The 18,419-nt window shown below is 43.1% G+C and overlaps 2 protein-coding genes across 2 annotated transcripts; both read right to left on the bottom strand.

Annotated features, from left to right (window-relative positions):
* Positions 1-50: 50 nt before the first annotated feature.
* LOC115122471 (DNA damage-inducible transcript 4-like protein) lies at positions 51-2,320 on the bottom strand. Its single transcript, XM_029651676.2, has 2 exons — positions 2,020-2,320; positions 51-1,276 (listed from the first exon to the last, which is right to left on the bottom strand). The coding sequence occupies exons 1-2, from the start codon at positions 2,186-2,188 to the stop codon at positions 828-830; spliced, it is 618 nt and encodes a 205-aa protein (XP_029507536.2). The 5' UTR covers positions 2,189-2,320; the 3' UTR covers positions 51-827.
* A 3,393-nt stretch (positions 2,321-5,713) lies between these two features.
* LOC115122470 (stimulator of interferon genes protein-like) lies at positions 5,714-15,581 on the bottom strand. Its single transcript, XM_029651675.2, has 7 exons — positions 15,413-15,581; positions 14,282-14,508; positions 13,930-14,110; positions 9,373-9,481; positions 9,003-9,244; positions 8,560-8,746; positions 5,714-8,421 (listed from the first exon to the last, which is right to left on the bottom strand). Exons 2-7 carry the CDS (start codon positions 14,506-14,508, stop codon positions 8,168-8,170), a joined length of 1,200 nt encoding a protein of 399 aa, XP_029507535.2. The 5' UTR covers positions 15,413-15,581; the 3' UTR covers positions 5,714-8,167.
* Positions 15,582-18,419: the final 2,838 nt, after the last annotated feature.

Below are 18,419 nucleotides of genomic sequence, written 5' to 3'. Positions count from 1 at the left end.
GAAGTTTGACAGCTCTAATGATTAAAAGAGTATGGCAGCACTGAAAAGGATACTGTGCCAAAACATTTTATTTCACTTTAACAATACTGCAAGACAAACATTTGCACACAGGGTTAGGGGCAATACCAGCTTGCCTTCCTTCTGCTTTCACATCCAACGTGAGGTTTCCATGGTTTTACTAAATAATCCTAGAATTGTTGCACAACAAAATGTGCATAAACAAAAACTGGCTGTTATTGTACAGATGTAGGATCTTCATTTGAGAACCATGCAATGCAGAAAATGTTCTACTTGTATTGTATTTAAGGTTCAAAATGACTTCTGAAGTTTAATTCCCACTTTGAAATTTTAGATATATTTTTCATAAGAAAATCATATCAACCCTTACAAAACGGTCCCTTAATTATAATTGACATAATTCACATTTCCTGTTGCTGCAGGATTATTTCCATGCTACAGCAAACTGGCTCAAATGAAGATCCTACATTTGTGCAGACCTTTAACACATTTCACCCCCTGCTAGAACCAGCAAGGTAACATGCATTCTGTGCTTTTTTTCTAACTAGGTCAACTCACATTTCAGCCATACAATACTTTTAGGGTAACCATTCCCTCATTTTTACCTACACATATTTTTCGTTTCACAATTGAGCTGATTGTTCCAGTCATTTTCCAGTGCATATACAGTGCAACACTTTCATTCGAATTTTAAAACTCCAATACAGGTGTACATTGACATACATTTAGTACACAAACAAAGTGATGCAGCGCTTTTTTTCCGAAAAGGAATGTAGAAACATGACATGTTGACGATCAGAAATTATCTCTCAGCAAAACTCGTGTATGACAGGGCTCGCGGAGGAATACAATTTCTTCTTGACCAGCCGGTACTGGGGTCGTAGTTTCAACAACTTGTCGGTAACGAATATGTGCTTGAGAGGAGGCCAACCGTCTTTGTCCAGTTTGAACACAATGGACAGCTCGAAGGTAGGAGTGACGGTCGGGTCGGGTGATATAATGCCCAGCGTCTGCAGCTGAAGGCCCTGTTTTGTCTCCAAATAGACCTGTATGAAGGCCCCGCGGAGCCCACACGGTTCTCCAACTGAGGAACGCACCACGTCCCGGGCAACCTTGGCGGTCAGCGGGCGGGGAAGCAGCAGCACCCTGCAGCGCAGATTCGATTCTTTAGCGTCAGAGAGACAACTCTCGATCTGCCTGATCATATCCTGCTGGAGTATTCTCTCCTCACAGTCAAGAGTCATTTCAGAGTCCAGACCTGAAAAAGAGAATGCGTTAATATCAATATATTGCTAATGAACCACGAGTTGAAGTTGTACAACCTATACTTTTGTATTACAGATATTTGATAAGGCCTATACTATTCCACTTAGGCCCATTTAAGTTATTCAGCCTACTATTCAATAGCGTTGCAATAATACATTTCTAACCATCTTAAATTGCCTTATTTTGATGAGTAGTCTTATAATACTACACTCAATAACATGTCCCGCGTGGCCCAGTTGGTTGAGCATGGCGCTTGTAACGCCAGTGTTCAGATTTCAACAGGGGACCAGTACGAAAAATGTATGCACTCACTAGGCTACTGTAAATCGTTCGGGATTGGAGCGTCTGCAAAATGGCTAAAATGTAGCATTGTAACAGACTACTCTTATCTATTGTGAATTTTTTTAACATTTTTTTTTACATTGATCGTCAAAATAAGGCAATGTATTAGCAACTCTAAACGAGACAGAGTTCGGTTTAATTAATTAACTTTCAAGAACAGACCATCAGCTGACAGTCATGAGCAGTCGGCTACGCAGTTGACTATCTGGCTGCATCAGCTACATTAATATCTACCACCGCTTGGAATGGTCAAAACCTATGAGTCCTAGGCTAAAGTTGACAAAAGGCCTATAAAGTCAACAGAATTAACTGACAGTTAAAATAAGCCATTATTTAGAACAGTACATATCCGATGAAATACAAACTTAGATTTCAGAACAGAGCCTTACTTACTTGAGGAGTTCCTTTCCTTGATGAATTCGCAACTTTCAACGCTGCCCCGACGCGTATCTTTTTTGTCGCTCGATGTGATTTGATAGAGAAACCTTCGCTCGACTACGCTACCCTCTTCAGACATAATGAGCATTCCGTGTCCGAGGACCAAAGCCGGGGTATAGACCATTGTGATTTTTCCTCTATCTCCACTACTCCACTTAGTGATACAGGTTTTCGGTCTATTCCCTCCATGTAGAAGTCAGTTGATTGAAGTCGCTGAAGCGCTCACGGTGTTTAAATAGTAATCCTTGGTTGCTTCAGCTGCTCACTTGTGGGACTGCCTCCTTGGTTACCATAGCAGCGCGACGGTGAGCAACTGCTGAAAGAGGTTGAATCAGCCTCACGCCACATGCCTAGACATTGCACTGACTGGCCTCTCAGTACTGACAACATCACCCGTTTTTATCCCGTATTCTGTGCCATTTATGTTATTAGAAATGTTTATTGTTAGGTTATCAAGAAAATAAAAGTATCCAATGCTCATACACTACATCACCAAAAGTATGTGGACACCTGCTCATCGAACATCTCATTCTAAAATCATTGCCATTAATATGGAATTGGTCCCCCCTTTGCTGCTATAACAACCTCCACTCTTCTAAGAAGGCAGTCCACTAGATGTTGGAACATTGCTGCAGGGACTTGCTTCCATTCAGCCACAAGAGCATTAGTGAGGTCAGGCACTGATGTTGGGCAATTAGGCCCGCAGTTGGCGTTCCAATCCATCCCAAAGGTGTTCGATGGGGTTGAGGTCAGGGCTCTTTCCAGGCCAGTCAAGTTCTTCCACATCAATCTCGACAAATCATTTCTGTATGGGCTTTGTTTTGTGCACAGGGGCATTGTCATGCTGAAACAGGAAAGGGCCTTTCCTAAACTGTTGCCACAAATATATATATACATATATATTTTTTGTTATTATTATTTTTTACATATTGTGTTATTGATGGTATGTTTTGTTTATTCCATGTGTAACTCTGTGTTGTTTGTCGCACTGCTTTGCTTCATCTTGGCCAGGTCATGGTTGTAAATGAGAACTTGTTCTCAACGAGCCTACCTGGTTAAATAAAGGTGGGAAAAAAAGTTGGAAGCACAGAATTGTCTAGAATGTAATTGTATGCTGTACTGTTAAGATTTCCCTTCACTGGAACTAAGGGGCCTAGCCCGAATCATGAAAAACCTGCCCCAGACCATTATTCCGCCTCCACCAAACTTTAAGGTTGACAATATGCACCCGGGCAGGTAGCGTTCTCCTGGCATCCACCAAACCCAGATTTGTCCGTCTGACTGCCAGATGGTGAAGCGTGATTCATCACTCCAGAGAACGCGTTTCCACTGCTCCAGAGTCTAGTCTAATGGCAGCGAGCTTTACACTACTCCAGCCTACGCTTGGCACTGCGCAGGGTGATCTTAGGCTTGTGTGCGGCTGCTTGGCCATGGAAACCCATTTCATGAAGCTCCTGATGAACAGTTCTTGTGTTGACGTTGCATTCAGAGGCAGTTTAGAACTCGGTAGTGGGACTACCATTTCGCGGCTGAACCGTTGTTGCACCTAGATGTTTCCACTACACAATAACAGTACTTACAGTTGACCAGGGAAGCTCTAGCAGGGCAGAAATTTGTTGAACTGACTTGTTTTGTAAGGTGGTATCCTATGATGGTTCCAAGTTGACAGCCCTTCAGTAAGGCCATTCTACTGCCAATGTTTGTCTCTGGAGATTGCATGGCGGTGTGCTCGATTTTATACACATGACACCAATTGGTGTGGCTGAAGTCGCCAGATCCACTAATATAAAGGGCTGTCCACATACTTTTGTATGTATAGTGTATTTATAAAAAATGGTTTTATACTGTTCTAAACATAAATATAATTGATGACAGAATTATGGATACCCAGGCCTAATGTAGGCCTAAAAAGATAGGCTTAGGTTTAATAACCCCCTTAACATGATTCATTGTATATTGGAGGTGGTTGACTTAATTCCCTTTTGATGAATCCCTTTATAAATATGGCACCTGAGGGTTCCCGGAATACACTGGGATACACTCACTGCTCTGTTCCCGCTACCTGTGCCTGCCAGTCTAGACAAGGCCAGCACAGCCAGCCACGAGACTTACCTGGGCTGAGTCACAGGTGAATCACATCACATGACCTGACACTCACTGATCAGGCAGGAAGGGAATTTCCAATGAACCTTGGATCCTCCCTTCCCCCTCTCCCTCTCTCCCTTGGCTCTTTCAACACCCACACCACATTGTTTCAAACAATGGTGAAATGAATGAGTATCTGGAAGAGTAAATGTTTTCTCAGCACGCCACTCTTTCACACACAGGCCTTGTAGTGTGTATTATAAATGAGAATACAAGTCTCACACTATCTATAAACCTATGTGCTATTTTTAGGCTCAGGAGTTGCTGGACCTGTCGAGAATCTATGGCTGGACCAGTGTCCCAGGACGGAGTCGGACTGTAACAGCATTCAGTTATGAGTCACAGAAAAGGAAATGTACCCTTTTGGGACTCCAGCTGTACACCACCAGCCTATCATCTTCAGCCCTGCCCAGGTCATTATGATGTCTAAACAGTAAATAGGAAGTTCACTGTCTTTCTATGGAAGTGAATGGAAACTACAGAATGTGTTGGTCTGTAGAGCTTACCACTGTGTCTGGCTGGGCTGATGCAGACATCCTCTCTGCTTGCATTTCCCGTGTTTTTTGTGTGTGTCCATGTGTGTGTGCGTGTTTGCTCACAGATATCATCAGCTTCCTCATCAGATTGAGAACAGGTGTTCACAGGTTCTCAACTGATTTACCTAATTCAGGAAACGATTGACCTAATTCAGGAAATTAATCAAAATCTACTGTACAATATGCTCTTAGAAAAAATGTGCTACCTACTGTAGAACCAAGAAGGAATAACCCTTTTTGGTTCCAGGTAGAAGCATTTTGAGTTTCATGTAGAACCCTTTCCACATAGAGTTCTACATGAAACCCAAAAGGGTTCCACCTGGAACCAAAAAGGGTTTTCCTATGGGGACAGCCGAAGAACTCTTTTGGAACCCTTTTTTCTAAGAGTGTATCACTGATGTGCCCTATTTCTGTAAAAATGTCCTCCAGTCCCAGACCAGTCCCAGTCCCAGACCAGTCTTTGTCCCAGTCCCAGACCCAGTCCCAGTCCCAGACCAGTCCCAGTCCCAGACCAGTCCCAGACCAGTCTCAGTCCCAGACCAGTCCCAGACCAGTCCCAGTCCCAGACCAGTCCCAGACCAGTCCCAGTCCCAGACCAGTCCCAGTCTCAGTCACCTGCTTGCTACCTCCTGCATGGTCAATCAGCAGGTCATGTGTTGCTGTCTAGAAAAATCTACAACCTTGAATCCATACACCTACTGTATAGTTTCAACTTTTCTAAACAGTATCCAAGTTAGCAGTGTGTTTATGTCATTCACTCAATCAAATGGATATGGTATCTGATGCAATCACAAAGAGATGTTTCCGGATACATCCGGATCGTTTGCGTGTGTACGCTGTAGATAGATAACATGACTGGTAACTCGTGACTCAGGCTCTGTTCTCCTCTGAATGATCTGCCCAGGCTCAGCTCTCCGCTCACTCCCTGGCCCCTGGCCAGGCATGCAGATATGGGATCTCTCTCTCTCTCAAATTCAAGTTGCTTTATTGGCATGAAAAACATTGCGTTGTAAATTGCAAAAGCAATAATGTATACATTATAATAAAATAATGAAGAGTAATAATATAAAATGTTAGTAAATCAATTACATATAAAGAAAAAAATACTAATAATAACAACAATAAAATGGCAACAGTCAATAGTAGAAATGTAAAGATAAAAGTTTAAACCCAGAAAATGAAACTATAACTAACTGTCATTCTCACCATTACATCAGTAATACAATTACCATCATCATTACTACTACCACCACCATCAGTAAACCGCTAACATTACCATCACCCCTACTACCGTACCACTACTATTTGGAATGATAAAGCTGTTACTATTCAGTGTCCCTCAGGCTCTCCCTTCTCTCCCCTTCTCTCTCTCTCTTCTCTCCCCTTCTAATTCACCCCATGGTTCAGGCATGCACATTCTGTCTTTGCAAATAATGTAAATCCATCATAGTGTTCTTTTTTATTGAACCTTTAAGAGGTTTATTTAACTTGGCAAGTCAGTTAAGAACAAATTCTTATTTACAATGACGGCCTACACCGGCCAAACTCGGACGGCGCTGGGCCAATTGTGCGCTGCCCTATGGGACTCCCAATCACGGCCAGATGTGTTACAGTCTGGATTCGAACCAGGGACTGTAGTGACACCTCTTGCACTGAGATGCAGCGCCTTAGACCGTTGCGTCACTCGGGAGCCCATACATACAGTACAGACAGATGAATTACAAAACTGAGTGGTTGTAACTTGACCCTGAATTCTGTTTGTTTGTATACATACAGAAACACAACACTTACAGTATGTGGCCAAACGTTACAGCCAACAGAGGATTGTATTACACCATTAACAATGTTCTGTTATTCCTCTGTTAGTATGCAATCTGACCCTCGTACAGAGCATTCGGAAAGTATTCAGACCCCTTGACTTTTTCCACATTTTGTGACGTTACAGCCTTATTCTAAAATTGATCAAATAAATGTTTTACCTCATCAATATACACACAATACCCCACATTGACAAAGCGAAAACAGGTTTTTGGAATTTTTTGCACATTTATAAAAGATAAAAAACATAAATACAATAAGTATTGAGACCCTTCGCTATGAGACTCTAAATTGATCTCAGGTGCATCCTGTTTCCATTGATCATCCTTGAGATGTTTCTACAACTTGATTGTTGTCAACCTGTGGTAAACTCAATTGATTGGACATGATTTGGAAAGGCACACACCTGTCTATATAAGGTCCCACAGTTGACAGTGCATGTCAGAGCAAAAACCAAGCCATAAGGTCGAAGGTATTGTCCGTAGAGCTCCGAGACAGGATTGTGTTGAGGCATCAAAACATTTCTGCAGCATCGAAGGTCCCCAATAACACAGTGGCCTCCATCATTCTTAAATGGAAGAAGTTTGGAACCACCACGATTCTTCTCTCTGGTCTGATGAAGCCAGATGGAAGCCACTCCTCAGTAAAAGGCAAATGACAGCCCGTATGGAGTTTGCCAAAAGACACCTAAAGACTCTCAGACCATGAGAAACAAGATTCTCTGGTCTGATGAAACCAAGATTGAATTCTTTGGCCTGAATGCCAAGCGTAACGTCTGGAGGAAACCTGGCACCATCCCTACTGTGAAGCGTGGTGGTGGCAGTATCATGCTGTGGGGATGTCTTTCAGTGGCAGGGACTGGGAGACTAGTCAGGATTGAGGGAAAGATGAACAGAGCAAAGTACAGAGAGATCCTTGATGATAACCTGCTCCAGAGCACTCAGGACCTCCGACTGGGGAGAAGGTTCATGACCCTACATAGCCAAGACAACGTAGGAGTGGCATCGGGACAAGTTTCCGAATGTCCTTGAGTGGTCCAGCCAAAGCCTGGGCTTGAACTCAATGGAGAGACCAGAAAATAGCTGTGCAGCGATTCTCCCCATCAAACCTGACAGAGCTTGAGAGGATCTGCACAGAAGAATGGGAGAAACTCCCCAGATACAGGTGTGCCAAGCTTGTAGTATCATACCCAAGAAGACTTGAGGCTGTAATCGCTGCCAAAAGTGCTTCAACAAAGTGCTGAGTAAAGGGTCTGAATACTTATGTAAATGTAATATTTATTTTGATACAAATTTGCAAAAAAAATCTACAAAACATGTTTATGCTTTGTCATTATGGGGTATTGTGTGTAGATTGAGGAAGAAAAACAATTTAATCCATTTTAGAATAATACCAACGTAACAAAATGTGGAAAAAGTCAAGGGGTCTGAATACTTTCCAAATGCACTGTATGTTAAGTAATGAGTGGCGGTGTAAAGGGGAAGGCAATGCCTTGTTGCTCTACTTTGAGATGGCTTTGAGTACTTCCTACCTTGCAGCCTGGTGTAGTGCTGCTGCTGTTGTGCATAAGTGCAATTTATTTTGTTTATCTCTCTAGACCTGTCTCATGGAGAAAGGTCTTCCGAATTCTCAACCGGTTCCCTGAGCGTACGTGGCATGTCATGACTGATCATGATCGTAGGCACCCTGCTCATTGGCTCAGCTCGGTGCCAGTCGTCGATGATGGGCAGGGCATGGGATGGGTGGTCCACCTCAGGCTGAGGGATGAAAGGGGGAACATAGAACTCTTCTTTCTCCTGTTGATCCAGGTTCTTCAGAATGGAGTTGGACAGGTAGTGAGGGTCATCCTCATGTTCATCTACAGGAAGTGGAAATTATATAGGGTTCATAGGTTGTACTATTGGGGACATAGGAGGACATTATTTATTATACAGAGAGAGAGTGAGAGAAAGGCAGGTAACATGTAAATATCCATGTAAATAGCATGATATCTAACCGTTGAGCAGGATGAGTCGGTAGCGGTTCCTGCACTCCAGTGAGCGGTCCAGTATATCCTGTAGAGTCCTGTAGAACAGCAGCAACTGCTCTCTCCTGTCCTTCTCCCCAAACCCTGCACTGCTCTCCTGAGACATCTTATACAGGGTCAGCAGAGGGGTGGCATACTCCACAACACAGTGATGGGCCTAGAGACACACACACACAAGAGATACTGTGATTAGGCGTTTCAGTGTAAAAAATCTGCAAATGGGTTTATAGATTGTCCACACATTTGGCCACCATGGTGCAAGTGTTGGGCTTTTCCACGTTTGTTATAGTCTTTTCCAGTGCTTCATAAGCACTCACGGTTGATTCACCATTTGACCACATGGTGGTGCCAGTGTGATGCATTTCACTTTGAGATAGTGTTTGAGAAGGTGACTGTAAATTAATCCCACCTACCTGTCTGTCCTTGTCCAATACGGTGTAGACACTGTGCTTGTAGACACGCCCCCTGACACCTGCCCTGTCGATCTCTGTGTCAGGGAGGTTGTCATAGAAATGGATGTTGGTGTCCTCGTCCTGCAGCGTGTGAGTAATGTTTGCGTTGAGAGGAAGGAGAATGAGGAGCTTTCTGGAACCCCTGGTCTCAAACGGACCTGCATTATGTGAAGCACGGAACGCTGCGATAGAACCCTCCAACCCTACCAGAGAAACACACACACCCACAATGGGATACATGTCAATTTGAACAGGAACACACACACAATGTTGATATGACAGCTTTTTCATATATGAAATGAGCGCACTTCATGAATTATATGCTACTTACGAGGCAGAACCAGGTTGAGGTAGCCCAGGTGGAAAGACCAAGCTAGGCCATGAGCCACGTTCATCTTCCTCGTCTCACAGATCTCTGACACCTCCACCTCAGACGGACCCTGAACATGGGAGAGAGAAACAACAACCGGAAAAGGAACAGAATTACTCACAGGCCAAGAGATAGACATGTAGGAAATCTGACATTTTGTCAGCCGGTCTCACGGTAATTGACCGTTAATTAACATAAATACATTTAGCATCTTTAGGCACCCACACATAAGAGCAGCATACTGTACAAGCTGCTCATGCGCCTATGCCATTATTTTATATTATATGATTTTATAGTAAGTCTAATATAATTGAACTTAGATGAATAAAATATAAATAATATTTTTCTCATTTATAGAGGAGTGCGCATATGAAGTGATGATGTTGAGAGAAAAAGGGATCATTTGAAACAGGTCCTATATGCTAGGTTTAGTTATTTGGGAGATTCATTTGTAAATGATACAAATCTTAGAATGTGTTAGAAATCAGAACATACAGTATATGGGCTGCATGGTGAGACTACAGGCTGTTGATGATTTGAGAAAGTAGCGAGAAAAGCATGTGCTCTGTTCCTTGCCTCAAGCTGCACAGCTGTTCTCATCAACTGATCATGTTTTCACCCATCAGACTATTCTAAATGTAATCTAGTTTTTATGAATATATACAATTAGTTTGAATTTAGAATGGCTATTATGAAATAGGTAGGAACAGGGGCAGAAGACATGCTAACTGGAATAGCGAATGTAGGCTGTGTGCTTCCTGACGGTCCGTCTTTCAATGATGAGTGAGGAAACCAATAGATTGAAGAGAAATTGCAGAAAGGCAGAGCTGAAGTGGAGGAAGTCAAAGTCGCAGGTCCATTATGATATTCAGAGAGAGCAACTTGGCATATAACAAGGTAATTAGAAATGCCAGACGGGCTCATTTTTCTAACTTGATCACTAATAATCACTAATAAAGTGCTCTACTCGACCATTGATGGCCTGATAAATCCTACCCCTGGAAACCTATGTGAACTTTCCTCCACATCTAAATGTGATGAGTTTGTGGCAAATTTCAGAGATAAGATAACAAACATTAGGCTGGGTATCAGTCAAGCAAGACCTGATGAGAAGTTTGATGATATGTGCCCTAGCCTTCTATTCTTCTATTGGTTTTTAAATCAATCCATGATTGTGCACCCCAGTACATGTCAGACATGATTTTAAGTTATGTACCCAAGTCCTTCAGGTTCTCTGGCACTGACCTTTTAACTATCCCAAAGCTCAGGACCAAGAGTCATGGAGAGGCAGCCTTTAGTTACTATGCCCCCAGCCTTTAGTTACTATGCCCCCAGCCTTTAGTTACTATGCCCCTAGCCTTTAGTTACTATGCCCCCAGCCTTTAGTTACTATGCCCCCAGCCTTTAGTTACTATGCCCCTAGCCTTTAGTTACTATGCCCCCAGCCTTTAGTTACTATGCCCCCAGCCTTTAGTTACTATGCCCCTAGCCTTTAGTTACTATGCCCCCAGCCTTTAGTTACTATGCCCCTAGCCTTTAGTTACTAAGCCCCCAGCCTTTAGTTACTATGCCCCCAGCCTTTAGTTACTATGCCCCCAGCCTTTAGTTACTATGCCCCTAGCCTTTAGTTACTATGCCCCCAGCCTTTAGTTACTATGCCCCCAGCCTTTAGTTACTATGCCCCTAGCCTTTAGTTACTATGCCCCCAGCCTTTAGTTACTATGCCCCTAGCCTTTAGTTACTAAGCCCCCAGCCTTTAGTTACTATGCCCCCAGCCTTAAGTTACTATGCCCCCAGCCTTTAGTTACTATGCCCCTAGCCTTTAGTTACTATGCCCCCAGCCTTTAGTTACTATGCCCCCAGCCTTTAGTTACTATGCCCCTAGCCTTTAGTTACTATGCCCCCAGCCTTTAGTTACTATGCCCCTAGCCTTTAGTTACTAAGCCCCCAGCCTTTAGTTACTATGCCCCCCAGCCTTAAGTTACTATGCCCCCAGCCTTTAGTTACTATGCCCCCAGCCTTTAGTTACTATGCCCCTAGCCTTTAGTTACTATGCCCCCAGCCTTTAGTTACTATGCCCCCAGCCTTTAGTTACTATGCCCCCAGCCTTTAGTTACTATGCCCCTAGCCTTTAGTTACTATGCCCCCAGCCTTTAGTTACTATGCCCCCAGCCTTTAGTTACTATGCCCCTAGCCTTTAGTTACTATGCCCCCAGCCTTTAGTTACTATGCCCCCAGCCTTTAGTTACTATGCCCCCAGCCTTTAGTTACTATGCCCCTAGCCTTTAGTTACTATGCCCCCAGCCTTTAGTTACTATGCCCCCAGCCTTTAGTTACTATGCCCCCAGCCTCTGGAATAGCCTGCCAGAGAACCTGAGGGGGGCCGAAACTGTGGACATTATTTAAAGAGATCTTAAAACAAAACTTTTAATCTTTGCTTTTCCTTACGGTGAATGTAGTTATTATTTTTTTTTTTACCCCATTTTCAATTTTGTCTCATCACTGTAACTCTCCAACAGGCTCAGGAGGCGAAGGTTGAGTCATGCGTCCCCCGAAACATGACCCGCCAAACTGCGCTTCTTAACACCCTCCCGCCAGCCACACAAAAACCTGTTCAACTGACAACCAAGCCTGTTACAATGAGTCTCTAGAGGAAAGTAAAGCCTTCCACAGCCAAACCCTCCCCTAAACCTGATGACACTGAGCCTAATGTGATACACCCTGGGTCTGTAGTGACACCTCTAGCACTGCGATGCAGTGCCTTAGACCATTGCACCACTCAGGAGGCACAATTCTTCTGTGTTTTATCCATTTTTGTTTGTTGTGTAGTAAATATATATTTTTTAAATTTCCTGTGAAGCACATTGTGTTGCATTCCAAGTCTGATATGTGCAGTATAAATACAGTGTGATTTGAGTTGATTTGACTAGGCTATTCAAAATCAAATACAAATTCGCTACAATTTGGGGCGGCAGGGTAGCCTAGTGGTTATAGCGTTGGACTAGTAACCGGAAGGTCGCAAGTTTAAACCCCCGAGCTGACAAGGTACAAATCTGTCGTTCTGCCCCTGAACAGGCAGTTAACCCACTGTTCCTAGGCCGTCATTGAAAATAAGAATTTGTTCTTAACTGACTTGCCTAGTAAAATAAAATAAATACAAATTGTAGACTACCTGTAAGCCCCCCTGCACAATCAATGAACCAAAAGCATCGCCTAGGGCTCGCTCCCAGAATCATGGATATGCATTTTGGAGCGCAGCATAAGGTAGGTAACCAGTCCATCCAGTATGCATAATAATGCAGTCCACACTCAACGGCCATTATTCTCATTTGTTTAATTTTGGAGTATAGGCTAGACAAATGATGTACCAATGACATGTTAAATCCGTTTTGTTTGATGTTTTTCTGCCATGGGTAATATGTGGTAGGCTATGTATTGTTTAACAGCACAATACTCATTTTAATGAAAGTTTTTTTTTCTGGTTTGGGATCCTAACCTTATGCATATGCATAAGCTCTAATATGTATATGGGTGTTTTGAATGAATCACCTTATAAAGTGCTGTCTATTTCGCTGTATTAGGCTTTGAAACAACATCTACAACAACCATGTTTTACACTGTTTCAACCTGCTGTTCAACTTCTTTCTTCAAATTGATCACTATACTGTTTTGATGATAAATATTTGATGTGATTTTCGATTGCATTTATGTCAGAGTGGTTAGAGGGACAATAGAGCCCTCAGTACCAGGACATTAGGACCTGATGGCCGTGAGTGAGTTGGGTTCTACCAACACATGTCCAGAGTGTATAAGAGGAGACTACCATGACTCAACGGTCACATGGATTTGACAGCGGTCATGACTCATGGCAGTAACATGGTCACTCAACAGCCCTAGTCAGACAACCTCAGGGTTCCTGCATGAACAGTGTGTTGAACCTCACTGGATGCACAGCTCTTTCCAGGTTCACTCTGTGGTGATTTAGGTAAGAAAACTAGGATGCACAGCTCTTTCCAGGTTCACTCTGTGGTGATTTAGGTAAGAAAACTAGGATGCACAGCTCTTTCCAGGTTCACTCTGTGGTGATTTAGGTAAGAAAACAAGTTTTCTTCCCTAAATGATTTTCAGAAGAAATTAACCACAACAAAATGAAACCTGCTTGATGTATTTCAAAACAAGTCCATGCCACTTCTGCTGACAGGAGGGCAATAGAGGTTCCTCTTTCGAGTTTCAAGTGACAGAAACCACAACAGTGATGGGCAAATAAAAAACCAACTATGTGCTAACATAAATCACACTAACACACAGTCAACATTTGACAGCAGCATGTGAGCTACAGTCTCGTATAGCATCATTCACCTTCATTGCCTTTACAAAGGTAAACTGTGTTATTAGTGGCATAAAAGAAAGGGTTTGGGAAACTAGACTGCTGATTAAAACTCAACCTGGAGACACATAGGGTATTGTGTTGGCTCATACTATGTGTGAGAGTTCCAGATCAGGAGCTTGTTATCTCACCAGTACTCCCAGGGTTTTGAGTAGAGGGTAGAGGACACAGGCCAGGATAACCATGCTCCACTGGTCCCTCCAGGGCTGGGGCTTGGTCAAGACAAACAGCAGCACTGCCAAACCCACACACAGGAGGGTACATACACCCACACAGGCTGTCACCATCTGACCCAGCCTCCGACCACGGTACCTGGGCAGAGAGAAAGAGAGAGGAGAGAGGGAAAGGAAGCGAGAGAGAGAGATAGAGCGAGAGAGGGAGGGAGGTAAACATGTAAATATCCATGTAAAAAAACATGTAAATCCATTTATTCGCCTACCATGTTTTGTGAGTATGAGTATGAAAGTTAACAAGTTCCTTCACCTGGTAGTTGCATGATGAAGACATTCCTCTGAGAGAAGAAACACTCCGTGCAGCGAGGGCCCCACAGTCAGGATGAGTATTGCTGCGGAAACGTGTCTGAAGAAGCCCTCAGGCTCCAAAACCAAGATGGCCGTCACCACCACAGAAGCCAATCCTATCGCACAGGCTTTGGGTAAACTCCCACGAGGCTGAGGGACCAGACACTCCTCCCCTCCCAATTGCTGCATCTGAGGAACAGACGTAACGAGACCATGACTTAGTATGATACAACACTACAATAATCCTCAGTAAACTCCTCTTCCTTTTGTCATTTTCACAACTTCTCCGGAATAACCTTCTATGAAGAAGTATTTCCAGGGTTTGGGTTAGATTTCATCACAGTGGCATCGTGTGTATGAGATCTCAGAATAGGTCACATTTAAACATCCTGGTACGGAAAGTCGGAGAACTAAAAACATCTATCTGAGAACAACTAAGAACCCAAATGTGTGTGTGTGTGTGTGTGTGTGCGTGCGTGTGTGCATGTTTGTGTATGGTTTATAGGAGTAGATTCACTTCCTATCTTCACACATCTGCTGGCACTGTTTTAAAGGCAATACCGGTTTACCATAAATGTAAACTAGCTAGTACAGTATGGTTCAAAGCCTGATTATCTTTTAATCCTGAACTCAACTACAGGGGAACAATTACGTGAGATCATTTTGCAATTGTGAATCTGATTATCATGAATAAAATAATATGGCTAATCTCTTTAAGAGAAACCCTCATTCTGATAAAAAAAAAAAATATCATATATGGTAGAACAGGAGAGGATCACCTTCAGTTTAGAAATGAGAATTATAGTCCAGTATAATACGGAAACTATTAGATGGTGCCCTGATGTTACCCATGCACTACAGAGTAATGGAAACATACCGTGATTCGTACATCGTCTCCTTGACTACATTCTCATACCACACAACGGGAGACTATCAGTGATACATTCATACATACACAATAAATACTTTTTTTCCATGAGGGAATTGTTATCCTGTACCCAGATCTATAGACTATTACTCATTCATTTGAAGGTTCAGTTCAAATTCAAAGAAAGGATTTTGCTGCTGACATTGCTAATCCGCTGAATTTTACCTTTCTTCTGTTTGGAGTGGTCTTAGTTCCAGAACAACAGAGACAATCCAAGAATAAAAGAGTTCACTGGAGATTATAACTCAGAGCATCTCTTCGTCTTCCATGTTCTTTCTCACTGTTCTTCCTCTCCTACCATGCCTTTGTGTTACACAAACTTGAGTAATACTTTCACTTTCAGTTTGACAGAGGTGGCAGTGAGGCAATATATCCCACAGAAAGATGGATAGAGAACGATAGAGAGGGATAGAGAAATATAAAGAGAGTGATAGAGGAAGATAAAGAGACAGAGAAAGATAAAGAGATAGAGAGAGGAAGATAAAGAGATAGAGAGAGGAAGATAAAGAGATAGAGAGAGGAAGATAAAGAGATAGAGAGAGGAAGATAAAGAGATAGAGAGAGGAAGATAAAGAGATAGAGAGAGGAAGATAAAGAGATAGAGAGAGGAAGATAAAGAGATAGAGAGAGGAAGATAAAGAGATAGAGAGAGGAAGATAAAGAGATAAAGTGTCACGCCCTGACCTTAGAGATCCTTATTATTTTCTATGTTTGGTTAGGTCAGGGTGTGACTCGGGTGGGAAAGTCTATGTTTTCTATTTCTTTGTTTTTTTGCCGTGTGTGTGTGTGTGTGTGTGTGTGTGTGTGTGTTTCCCAATCAGAGGCAGCTGTTTATCGTTGTCTCTGATTGGGGATCATATATAGGTTGTCATTTTCCTTTTGGGTTTTGTGGGGTGTTATTTTCTGTTTAGTGTTTGTGCCTGACAGAACTGTTCACGGTCAGATTTGTTATATTTGTTTGAGTGTTTCTTGTAAATAAATATCATGAACACTTTCCACGCTGCACTTTGGTCCACTCTTCCTTCCACCGACGACGAGCATTACATAGAGAGAGGAAGATAAAGAAATACAAATAGAGAAAGAGACACAGTTTTATTTAACTAGGAAATTCTTAGTTACAATGACGGCCTACCCTGTCCAAACCCTAACGACGCTGGGACAATTGTGCACCGCCCTGTAGGACTCCCAATCACAGCCGGTGGTGATACAGCCTGGAATCAAACCAGGGTCTGAGTTGCAGTGCCTTGGACCACTGCACCACTCTGGAACCCAACATGTGAGTGGAAGAGAGAGAGTGGCAGAGAAAGAGAGAGAGAGTGGTAGAGAAAGAGAGAGAGAGTGGTAGAGAAAGGGCTAGAGAGAGGAAGGGAAATTTAAAGAATGTGCAAACATAATAAATTCCACACAGAGGCGTCACTGAAATGTAACAGAAGTGGAACAGGGAGTGGTGGAAGAGGCATGTACTGTAATAGATAACAGTAATGGAACAGGGGGTGGTGGAAGAGGCATGTACTGTAATAGATAACATTAATGGAACAGGGGGTGGTGGAAGAGGCATGTACTGTAATAGGTTACAGTAATGGAACAGGGGGTGGTGGAAGAGGCATGTACTGTAATAGGTAACAGTAATGGAACAGGGATTGGTGGAAGAGGCATGTACTGTAATAGGTAACAGTAATGGAACAGGGGGTGGTGGAAGAGTTATGGGTATAATAGGTAACAGTAATGGAACAGAGGGTGGTGGAAGAGGCATGTACTGTAATAGATAACATTAATGGAACAGGGGGTGGTGGAAGAGGCATGTCCTGTAATAGGTAACAGTAATGGAACAGGGAGTGGTGGAAGAGTTATGGGTGTAATAGGTAACAGTAATGGAACAGGGGGTGGTGGAAGAGTTATGGGTGTAATAGGTAACAGTAATGGAACAGGGGGTGGTGGAAGAGGCATGTACTGTAATAGGTAACAGTAATGGAACAGGGATTGGTGGAAGAGGCATGTAGTGTAATAGGTAACAGTAATGGAACAGGGAGTGGTGGAAGAGGCATGTAGTGTAATAGGTAACAGTAATGGAACAGGGGGTGGTGGAAGAGGCATGTACTGTAATAGGTAACAGTAATGGAACAGGGAGTGGTGGAAGAGTTATGGGTGTAATAGGTAACAGTAATGGAACGGGGTGGTGGAAGAGGCATGTACTGTAATAGATAACATTAATGGAACAGGGGGTGGTGGAAGAGGCATGTACTGTAATAGTTAACAGTAATGGAACAGGGAGTGGTGGAAGAGTTATGGGTGTAATAGGTAACAGTAATGGAACAGGGATTGGTGGAAGAGGCATGTAGTGTAATAGGTAACAGTAATGGAACAGGGAGTGGTGGAAGAGGCATGTACTGTAATAGGTAACAGTAATGGAACAGGGATTGGTGGAAGAGGCATGTACTGTAATAGGTAACAGTAATGGAACAGGGATTGGTGGAAGAGGCATGTAGTGTAATAGGTAACAGTAATGGAACAGGGATTGGTGGAAGAGGCATGTACTGTAATAGGTAACAGTAATGGAACAGGGGGTGGTGGAAGAGGCATGTAGTGTAATAGGTAACAGTAATGGAACAGGGGGTGGTGGAAGAGGCATGTACTGTAATAGGTAACAGTAATGGAACAGGGAGGGGTGGAAGAGGCATGTACTGTAATAGGTAACAGTAATGGAACAGGGATTGGTGGAAGAGGCATGTAGTGTAATAGGTAACAGTAATGGAACAGGGGTGGTGGAAGAGGCATGTACTGTAATAGGTAACAGTAATGGAACAGGGGGTGGTGGAAGAGGCATGTAGTGTAATAGGTAACAGTAATGGAACAGGGGGTGGTGGAAGAGGCATGTACTGTAATAGGTAACAGTAATGGAACAGGGAGTGGTGGAAGAGTTATGGTGTAATAGATAACAGTAGTGGAACAGGGAGTGGTGGAAGAGGCATGTACTGTAATAGGTAACAGTAATGGAACAGGGGGTGGTGGAAGAGGCATGTACTGTAATAGGTAACAGTAATGGAACAGGGAGTGGTGGAAGAGTTATGGTGTAATAGATAACAGTAGTGGAACAGGGAGTGGTGGAAGAGGCATGTACTGTAATAGGTAACAGTAATGGAACAGGGGGTGGTGGAAGAGGCATGTACTGTAA

Source organism: Oncorhynchus nerka, linkage group LG5 (genome assembly GCF_034236695.1).
Source record: "Oncorhynchus nerka isolate Pitt River linkage group LG5, Oner_Uvic_2.0, whole genome shotgun sequence".
NCBI lineage: Eukaryota > Metazoa > Chordata > Actinopteri > Salmoniformes > Salmonidae > Oncorhynchus > Oncorhynchus nerka.
This window is presented reverse-complemented; position numbering and strand designations above follow the sequence as displayed.